At 35.7% G+C, this 15803-nt stretch overlaps 1 protein-coding gene across 1 annotated transcript in view; it reads right to left on the bottom strand.

Annotated features, from left to right (window-relative positions):
• Window positions 1-6606: 6606 nt before the first annotated feature.
• The window catches only part of DIP-lambda (Dpr-interacting protein lambda), a 206339-nt gene continuing 197142 nt past the window's right edge, over window positions 6607-15803 (bottom strand). The window contains exons 7-8 of the mRNA XM_068293340.1: window positions 7032-7295; window positions 6607-6895 (exon numbers count right to left, since the gene is read on the bottom strand). Of these exons, the coding sequence (XP_068149441.1) occupies window positions 6837-6895; window positions 7032-7295 (323 nt within the window). The 3' untranslated portion in view covers window positions 6607-6836. The remainder of the gene's footprint in view (window positions 6896-7031; window positions 7296-15803) is intronic.

Below are 15803 nucleotides of genomic sequence, written 5' to 3'. Positions count from 1 at the left end.
ACTATCAGATGTATTATTTGTAAATTTCATAGCGGTACTCCAAAACTCCTGCTTCACCTACTTTTCGTATAAAACTATATGATATAGTAGTCCGATCCTAAAGATTTTCATCCTTGATCTGCTCCCGGTAATAAAAAGCACAGAAAAAACTTTTCAACCCGATAGCTTTTAAGATGGCCAAGTAAAACGCATACGCACAGACGGAGGATATACTAAAATTTACATTTTATAAGATAAACATCTAATAAATACAACAAACTCAAGTGGACACCTTCCTACAGGATTTTTCTAAATTATCATTGACGGTTAAAACTCTCGGATTAAGAATGTTTTAATCTTGTAGTGTGATGGTATCGAACAAATTTTAAAATTCCAACGAAACTGTAATGTATGTGACTCCTCTCTAAGGAACTGTTATCGTTGCACTGTTAAAAGGGTTGGTAACAATTGTACTAGCCAGTCGTTCTACTAATTAATACGAGACAACATCGACCCACACTACATATTCTTCTATAATTGTACTGTACCATTATAACATTAATAAACACTATATACATACATTCCAATATAAATATTCCGTCACCAACTTACTCAGCACTCCAACAACACCTTAGCACACAACTGGAATAATTTTCAACATCGCTACAAAACACACAACTCTACTGGATTGGGCTGCATTTATCCCCCTAATGTAAGTAAACAGAAGTGGTGTACTTTTGTTCGTTTGCGAATTGGACATACCCAGTTCTCACACGACCACCTACTCACAGGTTCAGCTCACACCCTCTGCAGCTGTGACAATAACAACCCACGCAAAACAGTTGACCACATTCTGGGTCAATGCCCAAGCTTCCAACGGGAGAGGATAAGGCTCTTCGTTATCTCACCCCCTTCTACACTGCTTAAACGAACCAACTACTGCAAATATTACCTAAATTATAAAATTCCTAAACCATTGTAAAATATCTTATCCTATTTAATATATACGTACACGTCGATGTCCCCCAGCAGCTAGTTTGTTTTTCTTGCAGTTCTAATAAATTTCTAATAATAATAATAATAATTTTAAAAGCATCAGTAAAATATAATAAAACCAAACATTCAACAACGAATGAGACCTATTTCAATTAGGCAAAGAAGACGAACAACTAAAAGCAACGGACTAAATTATTAAAGTTTTACAACAGAAAGAGGAAGAATCGTAAGCTTATAACAGATCAAACTGTCTTTGAGAAAACACACGGGGAAAGAAATAAATAAAAACACGACAAAACAAAAGTGGAGCCAAGACCTTGGAAATGAAAGAAAAATTAATTTAATACCTAAAAATAATCTGCAATAAAATTTTACTCTTTACATTACAGAGAATGTTTTTACAAAAATTTTATCCACGTTGTTATTTTATCATCCTAAGTTCGTCTGAAAGCATAGATTAAAATTTATTTCTTTTGTGTATGTGCAAACTTATGTCTACATATACAGTGGCGGACACGAATTTAAGACGTTTTTTTCACAGGTGCATTTGAACAAAGAAAAGTCCGTTTTTTGGGGGCATATATTTAAGACGCTTTTTCCAAAATTAAAGATAGACGTTTAAATTCTTTGAAGAAGTTGTAGATCTAGCAAAACTAAGATAAACTGCATACGACAATTTTTGAATTTAGTCCCTACTTTCGATTTGGAGCCAATTTAAAATCTGCATGTTGTATGAAAATTTTTGGTCCTTTGGGCGAGTCCATTTTACGACCCTAATTCATACTAATGTACTTTTTTCCTTGAACTACGAAAGAAAGTCAATTGAATTTCCCGTTTTCTCCCTCCCCGCAAATTTCGCGATTTCGCCGTCCCTCTCTCTAAAAGTTGCAAGCTCGAGATCGCGTCGCTTTTTCTCCCTTCCCGCAAAATTCGGGATTTGGCCGTCCCCCCTATCTAAAAGTTGCGAGCTCGAGATCGCCTTCCTTTTACTCCCTCCCTGCAAAATTCGGGATTTGATCGTCCCTCCATCTAAAAGTTCGACGATGATCGCTCGCTCGACCCAAAAAGGTCGTTTATGCCCCACCATAAAACTCGAGACACACAAATTTTTTTGTGCGTCGACTCGCAAAAGTGACCTTTTTCTATGCTCAGCCTCTGCCGCTGATGCTGTGGCTCCAAGTTAAATTTCCGTGGCCACCCTTGGTTTAGACAATAGACTTTATCTTAGAAATAACATTGTAGGTAATCTCCATGTCGCTTTACTTGATTCAGAAGCAGCAGAAGGATAATGAAGGAAACAAGAAAACGGAGGAGTTTCTTAAAAGCTTAAGAATCAATAAACTTCAAGACTTTGCCGACGTATAACAACATCACGGATTATATCGTATTGTTTTTAGTGTATTTAGGTATGGGCAAGTTTGCGTTAGAGCCTTTTATTTCGGAGTTAGACGTAATACGTGTACCATGATTCACCCAAACTTCGTTCACTCTCAAGAGAAGATCAGCCGCGTCTTCTCGAAATAATTAAACTGTTTGCTTCATATGAACGTTCAGGTTTAGGCAGAACTAGTCTCATAACACATTTAATTGAATTAAAAGAGGCAAAACCTTTTAAACGAAGGCATTGGCCGGTATCGCCAGCTATTGAAAAGATTATGTTCACCGAGGTCCCCCAAATGTTTGAAGTGGATGTTATTGAGCTTTCCAGTAGCCCCTAGAGTAGCGATTGTGGTATTAAGACTGACAAAGTTTGGTGGAAAGATGCGTATCCACCAAAGATTATTTGAAAAGATGCGTATCCACTACCACAATGAGATGCAATACCCAGTCCTCTGTCTCCCACGGCTTATAACGGGGCTAGACCTTATACGTTCGTTTTGGCAAATCCCACTGGAAACAGACTTTTGTATCAGTACAAAGTCATGCCGTTTGGATTGTGCAATGCTGCTTAAACACTTTGCCGTTTGATAAATGAAGTAATACCCCACATCTACGTACTAAAGTCTTCTTTTATTAAGACGAATTTCGATTTCAAATCGCACATGTCACTTTTTAAAAAAAAGCCAAATCAAAGTTCTGCATTCGAGAAACATCTCGAAGAACTTAGGAATTTTTATGGCTAATCTTCAAAACAGTTTCCTTTGACGAATACCTTATTCGTATATTAACATTCGCACCTATTTGAAAAGCACGTGACTTTTTTAAGCAATCGAACACGTTTAAGGTTCTTCGAATGAGGCAGCTTCTGAAAACTCATTTCACGTGAACCAAACCTGAAAACATTTGGTCTCAATTGCTCTGGAACGTGATGTTTTACCTATTGCTCTTGATTCTTCTACAGCAGCGCCCTGAAGAAATGGAAATGGAAAAGACTATCACGAAAATGAAACGATATTTATTTTGGGCGCCAATGGTTGAACAGATAAAGGATTAAACATCAGATTAAAGTTTGTAAGCAAATGAAAAGTCCTTACGTAATTTTAGGACCACCAATGGGAAAACCTATACGATTTGAACGTCGGTTTCGAATGCTGTACATAGATCTTATAGGGCCGTACTCAAGATCAAAAAACTGGAAATATAGGACTTTTAATCGTAGTTGACTATACGAAGTTTCATTTCCTATGCTCGCTTAAGAGATTTACGTTCTGACAGATAATGGGTCACAGTTTCGGTCAGTTTTTTTTAAGCATCTGTTGAACATAAACGAGTGCATAAACCAAATTTGATGTCTCTAGCTGTTATACTTTTAAAAAAGAATAGTTTTATGTGATTCCTGGGGGCGTAATTCCAATTAACTCAAAATTCCAATTAACTCTATACATTTACATACAACACGAGTATACATACCAAATTTGGTGACTTTAGTTCTTATAGCCTCCGAGATCTGCTGGCTCATACAGACGGACGGACGGACAGACGGACATGGCTAGATCGACATTTCACCCTATGCGTGTATGGGATAAAAAGTAAAAATGTTACTGCCAAGGACTGCTGAAGTTAGCTTCTTTGATATTTACTTTAAAAATGGATCTGCGTGTTCATGCAGACGGACGGACATGGCTAGATCGACTCGGCTGTTGATCCTGATCAAGAATATATATACTTTATAGGATCGGAGAAGCTTCCTTCTGCCTGTTACATACATTTTGGCGACTTTAATATAACACCTCACCCTATGGTTTAAAAACAGTACAATAATTGTGCTTTTATTTTAAACTAAAGGAATACTAAGGTAACCAAACTTATATTACAGCAATGTCTAACACAGTTTGGAATAAAGCATGTATGTATGTAGCCAAAAAAAAAAGTGATGGGAGTTTATCATCTTAAGGACATAAAGCCATGTTAGTTCGATGCGTCGCGTATTTTCAGATAGTCTTGTCGAATACCTATCAAACTGTCAAACTAGGTAAAAGAGAAATATGTTTTTAAAGGTCATATTGTGATTATATAACCAGTTTAAGTTTATCCCAGTTTATGTTTAAGTTTATATTCAAGAGAACCCGTTAATTTTATTTTTCAAAATTAAGGCGTTAGTTGGAATTTAAATAAGTGGTGGGTATTGCGTCGATAAAAATGATCACGCGAACTTAGACGTTCGATAAATTTACAAGTGCAACCCTAGCGAAGTGGTATCATGGACGATCGCATGGTTTGGTCAGAGTCTTTTCTGACGAACTTCCGCCCTGGCTAGACGCCTTAACAACGCCGCTCCTCAAAAAAAAAAAAAAAAAAATTAAATCTGACATTTTTTTGGCTATCAAGGCGACAACAATTATTGAATGCCAGTCGCTTGATTTACCCTAACATTTTATTCCTAACCATCATCCAGCGGGCGACGAAAGCCTTCGACGGACCGGACGGACGGGTAAGTCCTAAGTTCTTAACCATAAATAATGGTCGTTTTGGCCGTGTTTGTATGCAAAAAGAAAGCGAGTTCAGGTTAAATTATCAGCAAATTACAAAAAACTCTCTCAAGTACAGTAAGCTAAATGAAAATATCGAAGAAGAAGAAATTTGACAAACATTGTCGAAAAATTAAAACGATATTAAGAATCGCCTTTGACTGTGTGAGCGAGACCACAGACTATTTATAATTAATATCGTAATTTATGTTGGAGACTTCCAAATTCCAATTGACATTTTTATCTTTGAATATATATAATTTTATATATATCCACCTTACAATTAAGATTCATCAAAAGAAAACATATTATCCCTAATTTGGCTTTTAGATGCCCGAAATGATCCAATTATTTAATTTGAGTATCGTTTAATATAATAAGCATCATTTGAGTTTAGTCAAATCGGATTATGTTTCCGACTTATTGAAGTATTTTAGTATTCCATAACCCTCGTGAATAAATATCGTTTATAATGTTTGAGTAAAGAGTGTGTGATCATTCTTGTGGCGAAATGTGAGCGGTGAGCTAATTATACTGGGATTTTCCCGGATCTTGCGATAGGGAAATCATTGGTTGGGTGTGTTAAGACGCGAAGCTAAAATAACATCTAAGTAGCTTCCCTATTCGTGCGATACTAATATCCCTTTTTCTCTATCTTTTTGGTTCATTTCTTTCAATTAGGTAATTGTGTAATATTTGTGCAACCGGGACTTTGCTTTATTTTATGTAGTACGGGTGTGTTGAGAGTTTGTTGGTCCAAAGAACCCCCCAAAGACTGTTTGCTAGCCGACAGCCAGAAGTCCCACTTGGATCCAATCTTCTCAATACATTAAGCCCGTATGTGTTGGCTTCGGCCTGATTCGTGGTGCTCTTGCCCATCGTGACATCGGATGCACAGGGACCGCAAGAGAGAGGCCAATTATTGAGGCCAAACCCGACCTCCTCTTTGATCAAGGAAGATTCTTTGACTAAGAGGGGATGTACATGATCTGGAATCATTTCCGGTTGTGTACATTACAAGGGGCCGCCAAGAATTAATCTGCAGCCAAGGAGAACAGCATATTCCTATTGTGCATATTATACAGATGAGTGGATTTTCGACCGTACTGCACTCTGTGGTATACGCAATATGAGATGCGGTAGCGATCGATACAAAACCCAATGGATACAATAAAAGAAATAAAAGATATGCCAAGTTTTATATTAGCGTAGACTATAAACATTCTTTTATTTGATTCCCTGTTATTATTGGTAAAGAGACATCTATGTAATTTTCTTAGTCTGTCGCTCGCTTACGCTTCAGGCGCACTTATGCATGAGGCGTACAGTGAGGGCGAGATGAAGATTTTCAGTGGAAATAAACATTAAAATTTAGAGTTGATTCCTGGTTTATACCCTTGTTTGTAACGCACAGAAGGAGACGTTTCCGATCCCATAAAGTATATATATTCTTGATCAGCATGAGAAGCTGAGTCGATATAGCCATGTCCGTCTATCTGTCCGTCGGTGCGTATGCGTTTTACTCAGCCATCTTAAGAGCTATCGGAATGAAATTTTTGGGTCTTTTTATTACCCGGGTAAGATAAAGTATGAAAATCATCAGGATCGGACTACAATATCAGACGGTTCTAGAAGAAACTGGAAATAACAAAATACCGCATCATTACAGCCAACATTGCGGTATCAGGGATCCTGAAGGATTCATTGTGAAAGTCAATTGATGTGTGTGTCAATTAATTGTGTTTATTATTTAGCTTCTGTTACAGCGCACTTTCCTTTTATTGTATAATGTTTGAATGGGAAGGTAAAGAGAGGAGAAAGAACCCCGACCTTAAATGTAATATTTTTTAAGCCAACCCATTGAGCTAGTTTCACAATAGACAGTATCTGTACAACACACCTCTGTAAAGTAGAAGAACCAATAACACTACTATAAACAGAATGGGAAGTACATTAGAATCCAAAGTCTGAGACCAATGTACGACTCAATCCAGAGCTCAAACAAACGGAGTCTGAAAACAACCCTTACTTGTTTATACTTCGGCCAGACGTATACAGATATTACGTTAAGGGGATGGCGTAAATGTTTGTAACAACATGTTCGTCTTCCTTCCCTGCACTTGTGGAATTTTTTAAATCGCAAATTACCTTCTGCACCGTTAATCATGCTGTTGATGTTTCCACTCCGCGCGCTATCCCCAGCATTGCCGCCACTGGTGCTTTGGGATACACCAACTCCAGCGCCAAATATGCCGGTCTCTTGCCGCATTTGATTTAAGAAATGGGTTTCTTTGGCACGCACCACTTCATTCAGTCCCTTATTGTAGCCGGATTGCTGTTTCCGACGCGGCTTAATTGTTGTGTGCACGTGGGGCGTTGGAATTGTTGTCGATTTGGGTGGTAGTCGTAATTCTGCAATAAATCACATTGGTAATAAGACGTTAATTATAAACATGAGTGAGAAAACAGAGACTCAAAACCTGTAAATAACTAATAGTTGCTAAATAATATTTTAGTGTTGCGCTACAGATGTTAAAGTAATATATATTTCATGACATTTTTTTTCTTGTCATCAGGCTTCAGGTCATTTGATTCATATAAAAATAAAAAACCGCAGTTTTTAATTAAATTTTTTTACCGATATATTTCGGTTGCACAGCGGCAACTGTCTTCAGGGCAACTACAATAGAATACAAGAACATTTAACAATTATGTGACACTTAAGAAACTTGTGACATACATTATTAGACATGTCAGCATCGTTCGACGTGGAGTTAAGAAGTAATTCTTCTCAAGTAAATATCTGTATATATATGTCCGTCTGGATCAACGCAAACTCCTCCTAGACCGTAAGAGCTACAGAGCAGAAATTTCGCAGGGGTTGTACATCTCGTATTCAGCCGGATCGGACCACTAATTCATATAGCTCCCATACAAACCCCAAAGTCACGAACAGTGACTTTTCTCAATAAATTCGTTATTTTTCTGTGCTATTATCGTGAAGCTTAATATTATACAGTTTATTACGCCTATAAACGACTGTGCCAAACTTGATCAAGATCGGATGACTATATCATATAGCTCCCATTGGAACGATCGGTCGAAGACTGTGACTTTTGTAAATAACTTCGTTACTATTGACGCGATTGCTTTCAAATTAAACATTTGTTGGTTTAATTAATCTGTTAATGACTGTGCGAAATTTGATCAAGATCGGGCGACTATATCATATAGCTCCCATAAAAACGATCGTTCGAAAACTGTGACTTTTGTAAATAACTTCGTTACTTTTAACGCGATTGCTTTCAAATTAAACATTTCTTTATTTAATATATCTGTTAATGACTGTGCCGAATTTGATAAACATCGGGTGACTATATCATATAGCTCCCATAGGAACGATATCTTCGTTATTTCCTATGATTGTAGGCCATTCTTTCGCAAACAAACGCATTTTTAGATAAAATGTTCTTCCACATTGATGGCTAATAGGTAAGGAAATAGTTACCAAAAAAGTTGCAAGGGTATACAAACTTCGACGCGGTCGAAGTTAGCCCCGGCCTTCTGGTTTTACAGTCAGATTTGTGTTGTGTGATCCTAGTTTTTAATTTCGACTTGGTTGTCCCTATGTATATCTTATTGCACGGTATGTTTCCTTGTCCATTGCATGGAATTTTGTGTATTACATTACTTGTATTTGTCATCTCTATCTTGGATTTTGTTTTGTTGAATATATGTTTGAGGGTATTGTCAGGTTTGTGTGCTATTTTTTTTTTTTTTTTTTTTGATTTTTGTCATAACAATACAATCATAACAATGCTAGTCTTTCTGATAGTTTAGGTACATAGCTGACAGATAAGTAGGTTTTTATACCATACACCCATAGGGTGAAATGGTATATTAAAGTCGCCAAAATGTATGTAACAGGCAGAAGGAAGCTTCTCCGACCCTATAAAGTATATATATTCTTGATCAGGATCAACAGCCGAGTCGATCTAGCCATGTCCGTCTGTCCGTCCGTCCGTCCGTCCGTCTGTCTGTCCGTCTGTCTGTCCGTCTGTATGAACACGCAGATCTCGGAGACTATAAGAGCTAGAGCCACCAAATTTGGTATGTATACTCGTGTAGTATGCACATGTTCAGAGTTAATTGGAATTTCGGCCACGCCCCCTTACGCCCCCAGGAATCACATAAAACTGTTTTTATTAAAAAGTATGACAGCTAGAGACATCAAATTTAGTTTGTATACCCGATTAGTTAGTGCGCAGAAATTAACTGTTCAAACTTTTTGCCACGCCCCCTTACGCCCCCCTGCGCATAAACTAATTGTTTAAACTTTTTGCCACGCCCCCTTCCGCCCCCGGAATTTACATAAAAGTGATTTCCTTAAAAACTATGATAGCTACCGACATCAAATTTAGTATGTAGACTAGCTTAATAGACGCGCAGATATTGGCTATTTAAACATTTTGCCACGCCCACTTCCGCCCCCGCAAATTAAACAAAACTGATTTTATCAAAAACTAACAAAGCTAAAGTCACCAAGTTTAGTATGTATACTGGCATAGTATGCGCGGAGAATTTAGATATTTTCACATTTTGCCACGCCCACTTCCGCCTCCATAATTTAGAAAAAAACGATTTCCTCCTTTAGTTTTTTGACTATCGCATTTAAATTTGGCAGACTAATTTATATTATCTATTTCTACCAAACTAACATGTAAAATATGCGTATGAACGTATTTTACTACGCGGTCCACAAGGCCAGAATTGGACGTTGGCTAGTAGCGGCGCTAGAGTGCTCGTGTGTTTGTAGAGTGAGCGAGATAGCACATAGTATAAGACATGTAAAAACAATTTAATAGACATACATTTGGTCTTCGAAATTTGAAATATTTGTTTCACCAGGTGTATGGTATACCCAAGTCGACGAGTCGACTTACTTGCTTCATTTTATTTTTGGTTTTGTCAATGGGGGGATTTACGAGAGTTTTCCATTGTCTTTCAGCTCCATAGTGAATTTAATATTCCTGTCAAAAGAATTTAGGGTGTCCAGTGTGTTGTCGATGTCATCTTGGTGTGTTATTAAAAAAATATCATCTGCATATTTCGTCAATAATCTTGTCGGTATGGTTAGTTTATCCATGGTATTGACCAGAAGATTTTCCATAACGATGTCCGCAAAGACAGGTGAGGCCAAAAATCCCATCGGCATTCCTTTTAATTGTATGAAGGTTTGGTCCTTGTTGGTAAAATATCTGTTCTCTTGGATGCAGAATTTTACTATTTCCATAAATAAAGCTTTTGGTATCCTTGTGTATTCCTGTATTGTGCGTCGTTTGAATTCAGTTGCGTTTTTTATGTTATATTTCGAGTCCATTGTTATATTCTTTAAAATTTGTATAATGTATTTACAAAGTCCATAAGATGGTGAGTCAATTGACGAACAAATTGATCTCAATGGTGTCCCTTCATGGGTATTTTTGGTAGTCCATATATTCGTGGAGAGATCGCCGGAGTTGTCATCATTCTGTTCTTTTCAATCTTTGAAATAACAACCATCTTATTTAGTTTGTCCACCAGATTGTTGTTCTTTGTCTGTAATCGTGTTGTTGGGTTTTTCCTGAGGATTCTATAGGTGTTTAGATCCGACAGAATGTCCATCATTCTATGGTCATAATCAATCTTTTTTATTGTTACCATCTTATTCCCTTTGTCAGATATTAATATCAAAATATCGTCATGTTGTTTAAAAAATTTGTATGTCCGTTGATTTATATTTTATATTGCATTTATGTTTTTCGTCGCTCTATGCTCTTTAACCATTAGAGAGAACGCAGTACGCGCTGCCTCTTATTTCTCTTTTTCCCTAATCGTCTGAACCATTTCTTCTCCATCGGTGGCTCAATGGAGACCTACTTAAACTACAATTCTGTTGTGCTCGTGTTCGAACCCTAACGTAGGTGAAGTTTCCTCCGATGAAGCAATGTTGAAAGGTAGTTGCGTCGGGGATAATGGAAACGTTAGTGGATAACGAATAATTTTTTCCATCGGCAATGTATTTAATGAGAGATAGTTTCTCGTGTTCTATGGGAAGAGCAAATCTTGGACCTTTATTTCATGATAGTTAAAAATGAAAAGTAAATTGTAAACTTTTAAAGTTTTTTAAAACCGTATGGAAAATAAAGTTGTTGATACATTTCTGTTTGTGTGTTACTACTTAGTTATTATAAAATCGCGTACTCAAAGCATCAAGGAGGCTTTAGATCTGTCAGCAATCATTCAAAAACCATGAAACTGTAACGAACACAAAGAGTACAAGTAATTTTTCAATTGTTATACAAATTGAACACATTCATTATTCATAGAAAGAGTCTGCGATAAAATAAATAATTGAATAAATCTACAATAACTTGAGTCCACGGTAGGAAAATCAAACGAGTGCAACGTTAAGGATGAAATTTAAAAGATCATGTCTTAATGTATATGACAATTTAAAATTTAATTTAATTTAAAATTTAAAATTTAAAAACTTATATAAAAATTTGATCAGGCTTTAGGTCATTTTATTTTTCCAAATAAAAATGAAACATTGTTTTTATGTTTATTTTTATTTATTTTCCGGCAACCGTCTTCAGGGCAACTACAATAAAATACAAGAACATTTAACAATTATGTGACATTTAACAAAAATTTTTTTTTGTAACATACATTATTTAATACGTCAGCACCGTTTTACGTGGAGTTACGAACTAATTCTTGTCAAGTAAATGTCTGTATATGTGAGCGCAGTTGTCAGTATCAGTCTTAAAGTTAAGTCGTGTGGTGCTCGGTGTATTGATGATATGTAACATCTCCATGGTCAACCTTTTGTTGTAGTGTCGCTCTTCATCTAATATTGTCGTCTCTTCGAAATTCGGTGCATGGCCACTAGTTGCACAGTGTGTCATTAGTGCTGTTTTTGGTGTGTCTGTGTAATGCCTCATTTTATAGTCCGATTTGTGTTGGGAAATCCTAGTTTTTAATTTTGATTTTATCGTCCCTGTGTATATCTTAATGCACGGTATGTTTCCTTGTCCATTGCATGGGATTTTGTATATCACATTGCTTCTATTAGTCATCTCTATCTTGGATTTTGTTTTGTTGAATACATTTTTGAGGGTATTGTCCGGTTTATGTGCTATTTTTATTCCATCTTTGTCATAACAATCCGAATGTGATAGTCTTTCCGATAATTTGGGTACATAAGTGCCCGATATATATGTTTTTTCATTCTTAGTTTTGTCAATGGTGGATTTATGTTTTTTAAATAATGTCCTGATTACGTTATCCGGAAAATCGTTGTCCTTTAAAATATTTATTATTTCCATCTTCGTTCCTTTATGGTTTATTTTATCCGAAATGTTCAGCATCTGTTGGATACAGCTGTGTCTAATGCTAAATCCGTTGGTATGCTTGGAAATAATGATACCACGTCAAACGAAATTAATTGTTCATCGTCACAAATGTATGTGTTATTTATGCATTGTTTGAATTCAGTTGTGTTTTTTATGTTATATTTCGAGTCCAATGTTAAATTCCTTAAAATTTGTATAATGTATTTACAAACTCCATAGGATGGTGAGCCAATTGATGAACAAATTGGTCTCAATGGTGTCCCTTCTTTGTGTATTTTTGGTGGTCCATATATTCTTGGAGAGATCGCCGTAGTTGTCGTCATTCTGTTCTTTTCAATCTTTGAGATAACCCCCATATTATGTAGTTTGTCCACCAGATTGTTGTTCTTTGTCTTTAATCGTGTTGTTGGGTCTTTCCTGAGGATTCTATAGGTGTTTGGATCCGACAAAATGTCCATCATTCTATGGTCATAATCTATCTTTTTCATTGCTACCGTTTTATTTCCTTTGTCAGATGTTAGTATCAAAATATCGTCATGTTGTTTAAGAAATTTGTATGTCCGTTGAGTTATATTTAATATTGCACGATCTGTTGCATTTATATATTTCATCGCTCTATGCTCTTTAACCATTAAAGAGAATGCAGTACGCGCTGCCTCTTGTTTCTCTTTTTCCTTAATTGTCTGAACTATTTCTTCTCCATCGGCAATGTATTTAATGAGAGGGAGCTTCTCGTGTTCTATGGGAAGAGCAAACTTTGGACCCTTTGAGAGTAATGATTTTATATCCGGCGGGAATTCCAATTCTGTCTCATTTACAAACCAATCGTCAGTTCTGTTGTTGTTCAAGAGAGCAAAGTTCCGTTTGTTGTTTAGTTTCTCATGTTTCATTTCATGATTTTCCCGCAATGTTTTTGTTAGTCTTTTTACTGCGTTTTGTTCTCTCTCCAAAAATGCGCTCATGCTCTGTTCGTCCAGCTGTTTTCCAAGAGTTTTTTTTGTCTCAGCTAATTTTTTGTTGATTCTTATGACAGTGTTATGTTTATGTTTTATAAGAAGGTTAAATATTTTTGTGTGAAAGAAATATGTATATCTGTCCAATGTTTTGTCAATGTCTGGAAATGTGTTATTGTCAAACTTAAAAATATTATCACATCGTGTGGTATTTTTGATAAAATTGGGAATTAATTTAGATTTTCTACATTTTAACAGAAACCTCCAAGAAATTAGTAAGACTGAAAAGTAGTTTAAAATTTCTGTTAAAATGTAGAAAATCTAAATTAATTCCCAATTTTATCAAAAATACCACACGATGTGATATTTTTAAGATGGGGGTTACATAAGATGGGGGTTATCTCAAAGATTGAAAAGAACAGAATGACGACAACTACGGCGATCTCTCCAAGAATATATGGACCACCAAAAATACACAAAGAAGGGACACCATTGAGACCAATTTGTTCATCAATTGGCTCACCATCCTATGGAGTTTGTAAATACATTATACAAATTTTAAGGAATTTAACATTGGACTCGAAATATAACATAAAAAACACAACTGAATTCAAACAATGCATAAATAACACATACATTTGTGACGATGAACAATTAATTTCGTTTGACGTGGTATCATTATTTCCAAGCATACCAACGGATTTAGCATTAGACACAGCTGTATCCAACGGATGCTGAACATTTTGGATAAAATAAACCATAAAGAAACGAAGATGAAAATAATAAATATTTTAAAGGACAACGATTTTCCGGATAACGTAATCAGGACATTATTTAAAAAACATAAATCCACCATTGACAAAACTAAGAATGAAAAAACATATATATCGGGCACTTATGTACCCAAATTATCGGAAAGACTATCACATTCGGATTGTTATGACAAAGATGGAATAAAAATAGCACATAAACCGGACAATACCCTCAAAAATGTATTCAACAAAACAAAATCCAAGATAGAGATGACTAATAGAAGCAATGTGATATACAAAATCCCATGCAATTGACAAGGAAACATACCGTGCAATAAGATATACATAGGGTCGACAAAACAAAAATTAAAAACTAGGATTTCCCAACACAAATCGGACTATAAAATGAGGCATTACACAGACACACCAAAAACAGCACTAATGACACACTGTGCAACTAGTGGCCATGCACCGAATTTCGAAGAGACGACAATATTAGATGAAGAGCGACACTACAACAAAAGGTTGACCATGGAGATGTTACATATCATCAATACACCGAGCGCCACACGACTTAACTTTAAGACTGATACTGACAACTGCGCTCACATATACAGACATTTACTTGACAAGAATTAGTTCGTAACTCCACGTCAAACGGTGCTGACGTATTAAATAATGTATGTAACAAAAAAAAATTTTGTTAAATGTCACATAATTGTTAAATGTTCTTGTATTTTATTGTAGTTGCCCTGAAGACGGTTGCCGCTGCGCAACCGAAATATATCGGAAAATAAATAAAAATAAACATAAAAACAATGTTTCTTTTTTATTTGGAAAAATAAAATGACCTAAAGCCTGATTAAATTTTTATATAACAACACAAAGGTCGCAAAAAATTCCACAACATTTAAAAACTTAAAAATAAGTCACATTGAATGCACCTCCGATTTAAAGACGTGTCCACAATAAGCTAAAGCCGAGGAACTCAATTTTTGTTTATTTTTCTCCAGCGCGCTGTGGTTTTTTTTTAAATTTTATAAAGTCAATTTTTTTTTTTTTTAGGTATTTCAAAATTTTGTTATTTTTTATTTTTTAAACATTCTAGTTAGACAAAAAAATATTTAACTTTAACATTTGACGCAATAGTTTTCTGTTAGGGCGCTGTTAAAGTCAGCTGTTTATATACCATATGTTTCGTAGGAAATTGGCGGCAAAAGTTTGGCAACTTTAATTGTTTGTTTTGGCGAAAGTTTACACAAAAGTGAAAAGATTTAATATGGAAAACGGTTGTCCAGGTATTGAAAACTATAGTTTATTTATAATTGTATCGTTTTTATGTGTTTCTGTTTAGTTGTACCGTGTTTTGTAAATGTGTATTTTCAGAATGAACTTAACAAGCGTAGTTGTGTTTCGTGGATCAGTACTTTTGTATGTCAAAGCGTTGCAAAAGGTTTTATATGCAGAGTTATTAACAAATTTGTACAGATTAATATGAAACTAATCTTTTTTGTCCGAATCCACACGTTTTCGATCAAATTTAATTTTTCTAGAACAATATGAGTTTAGTCGTGCTAATCTGGTGGACATTTGGAGCAACAACAATCGCTCAGTCGACGCAGTTCAACAACATATATTGGCAAATATTGCACAAAAACACTTAGATGAGGAGAACATAAGCTTAATAAATGAGAAAGTTAAAGGCTTTGTAAATTACATTCGTGAGCACCTGCCGAAGTGTAATTCAACTCTTGAAAGGTTTAAGATAAAACACTCGGAATGGCTTGCCAAAAGCTTATTCATTGACATCACTGGTCA

This window comes from Drosophila tropicalis, unplaced genomic scaffold, assembly GCF_018151085.1.
Source record: "Drosophila tropicalis isolate 14030-0801.00 unplaced genomic scaffold, ASM1815108v1 contig_1, whole genome shotgun sequence".
Classification (NCBI taxonomy): Eukaryota; Metazoa; Arthropoda; class Insecta; order Diptera; family Drosophilidae; genus Drosophila; species Drosophila tropicalis.
The sequence above is the reverse complement of the archived record's forward strand: the minus strand, read 5'-3'. Positions and strand labels throughout refer to the sequence as shown.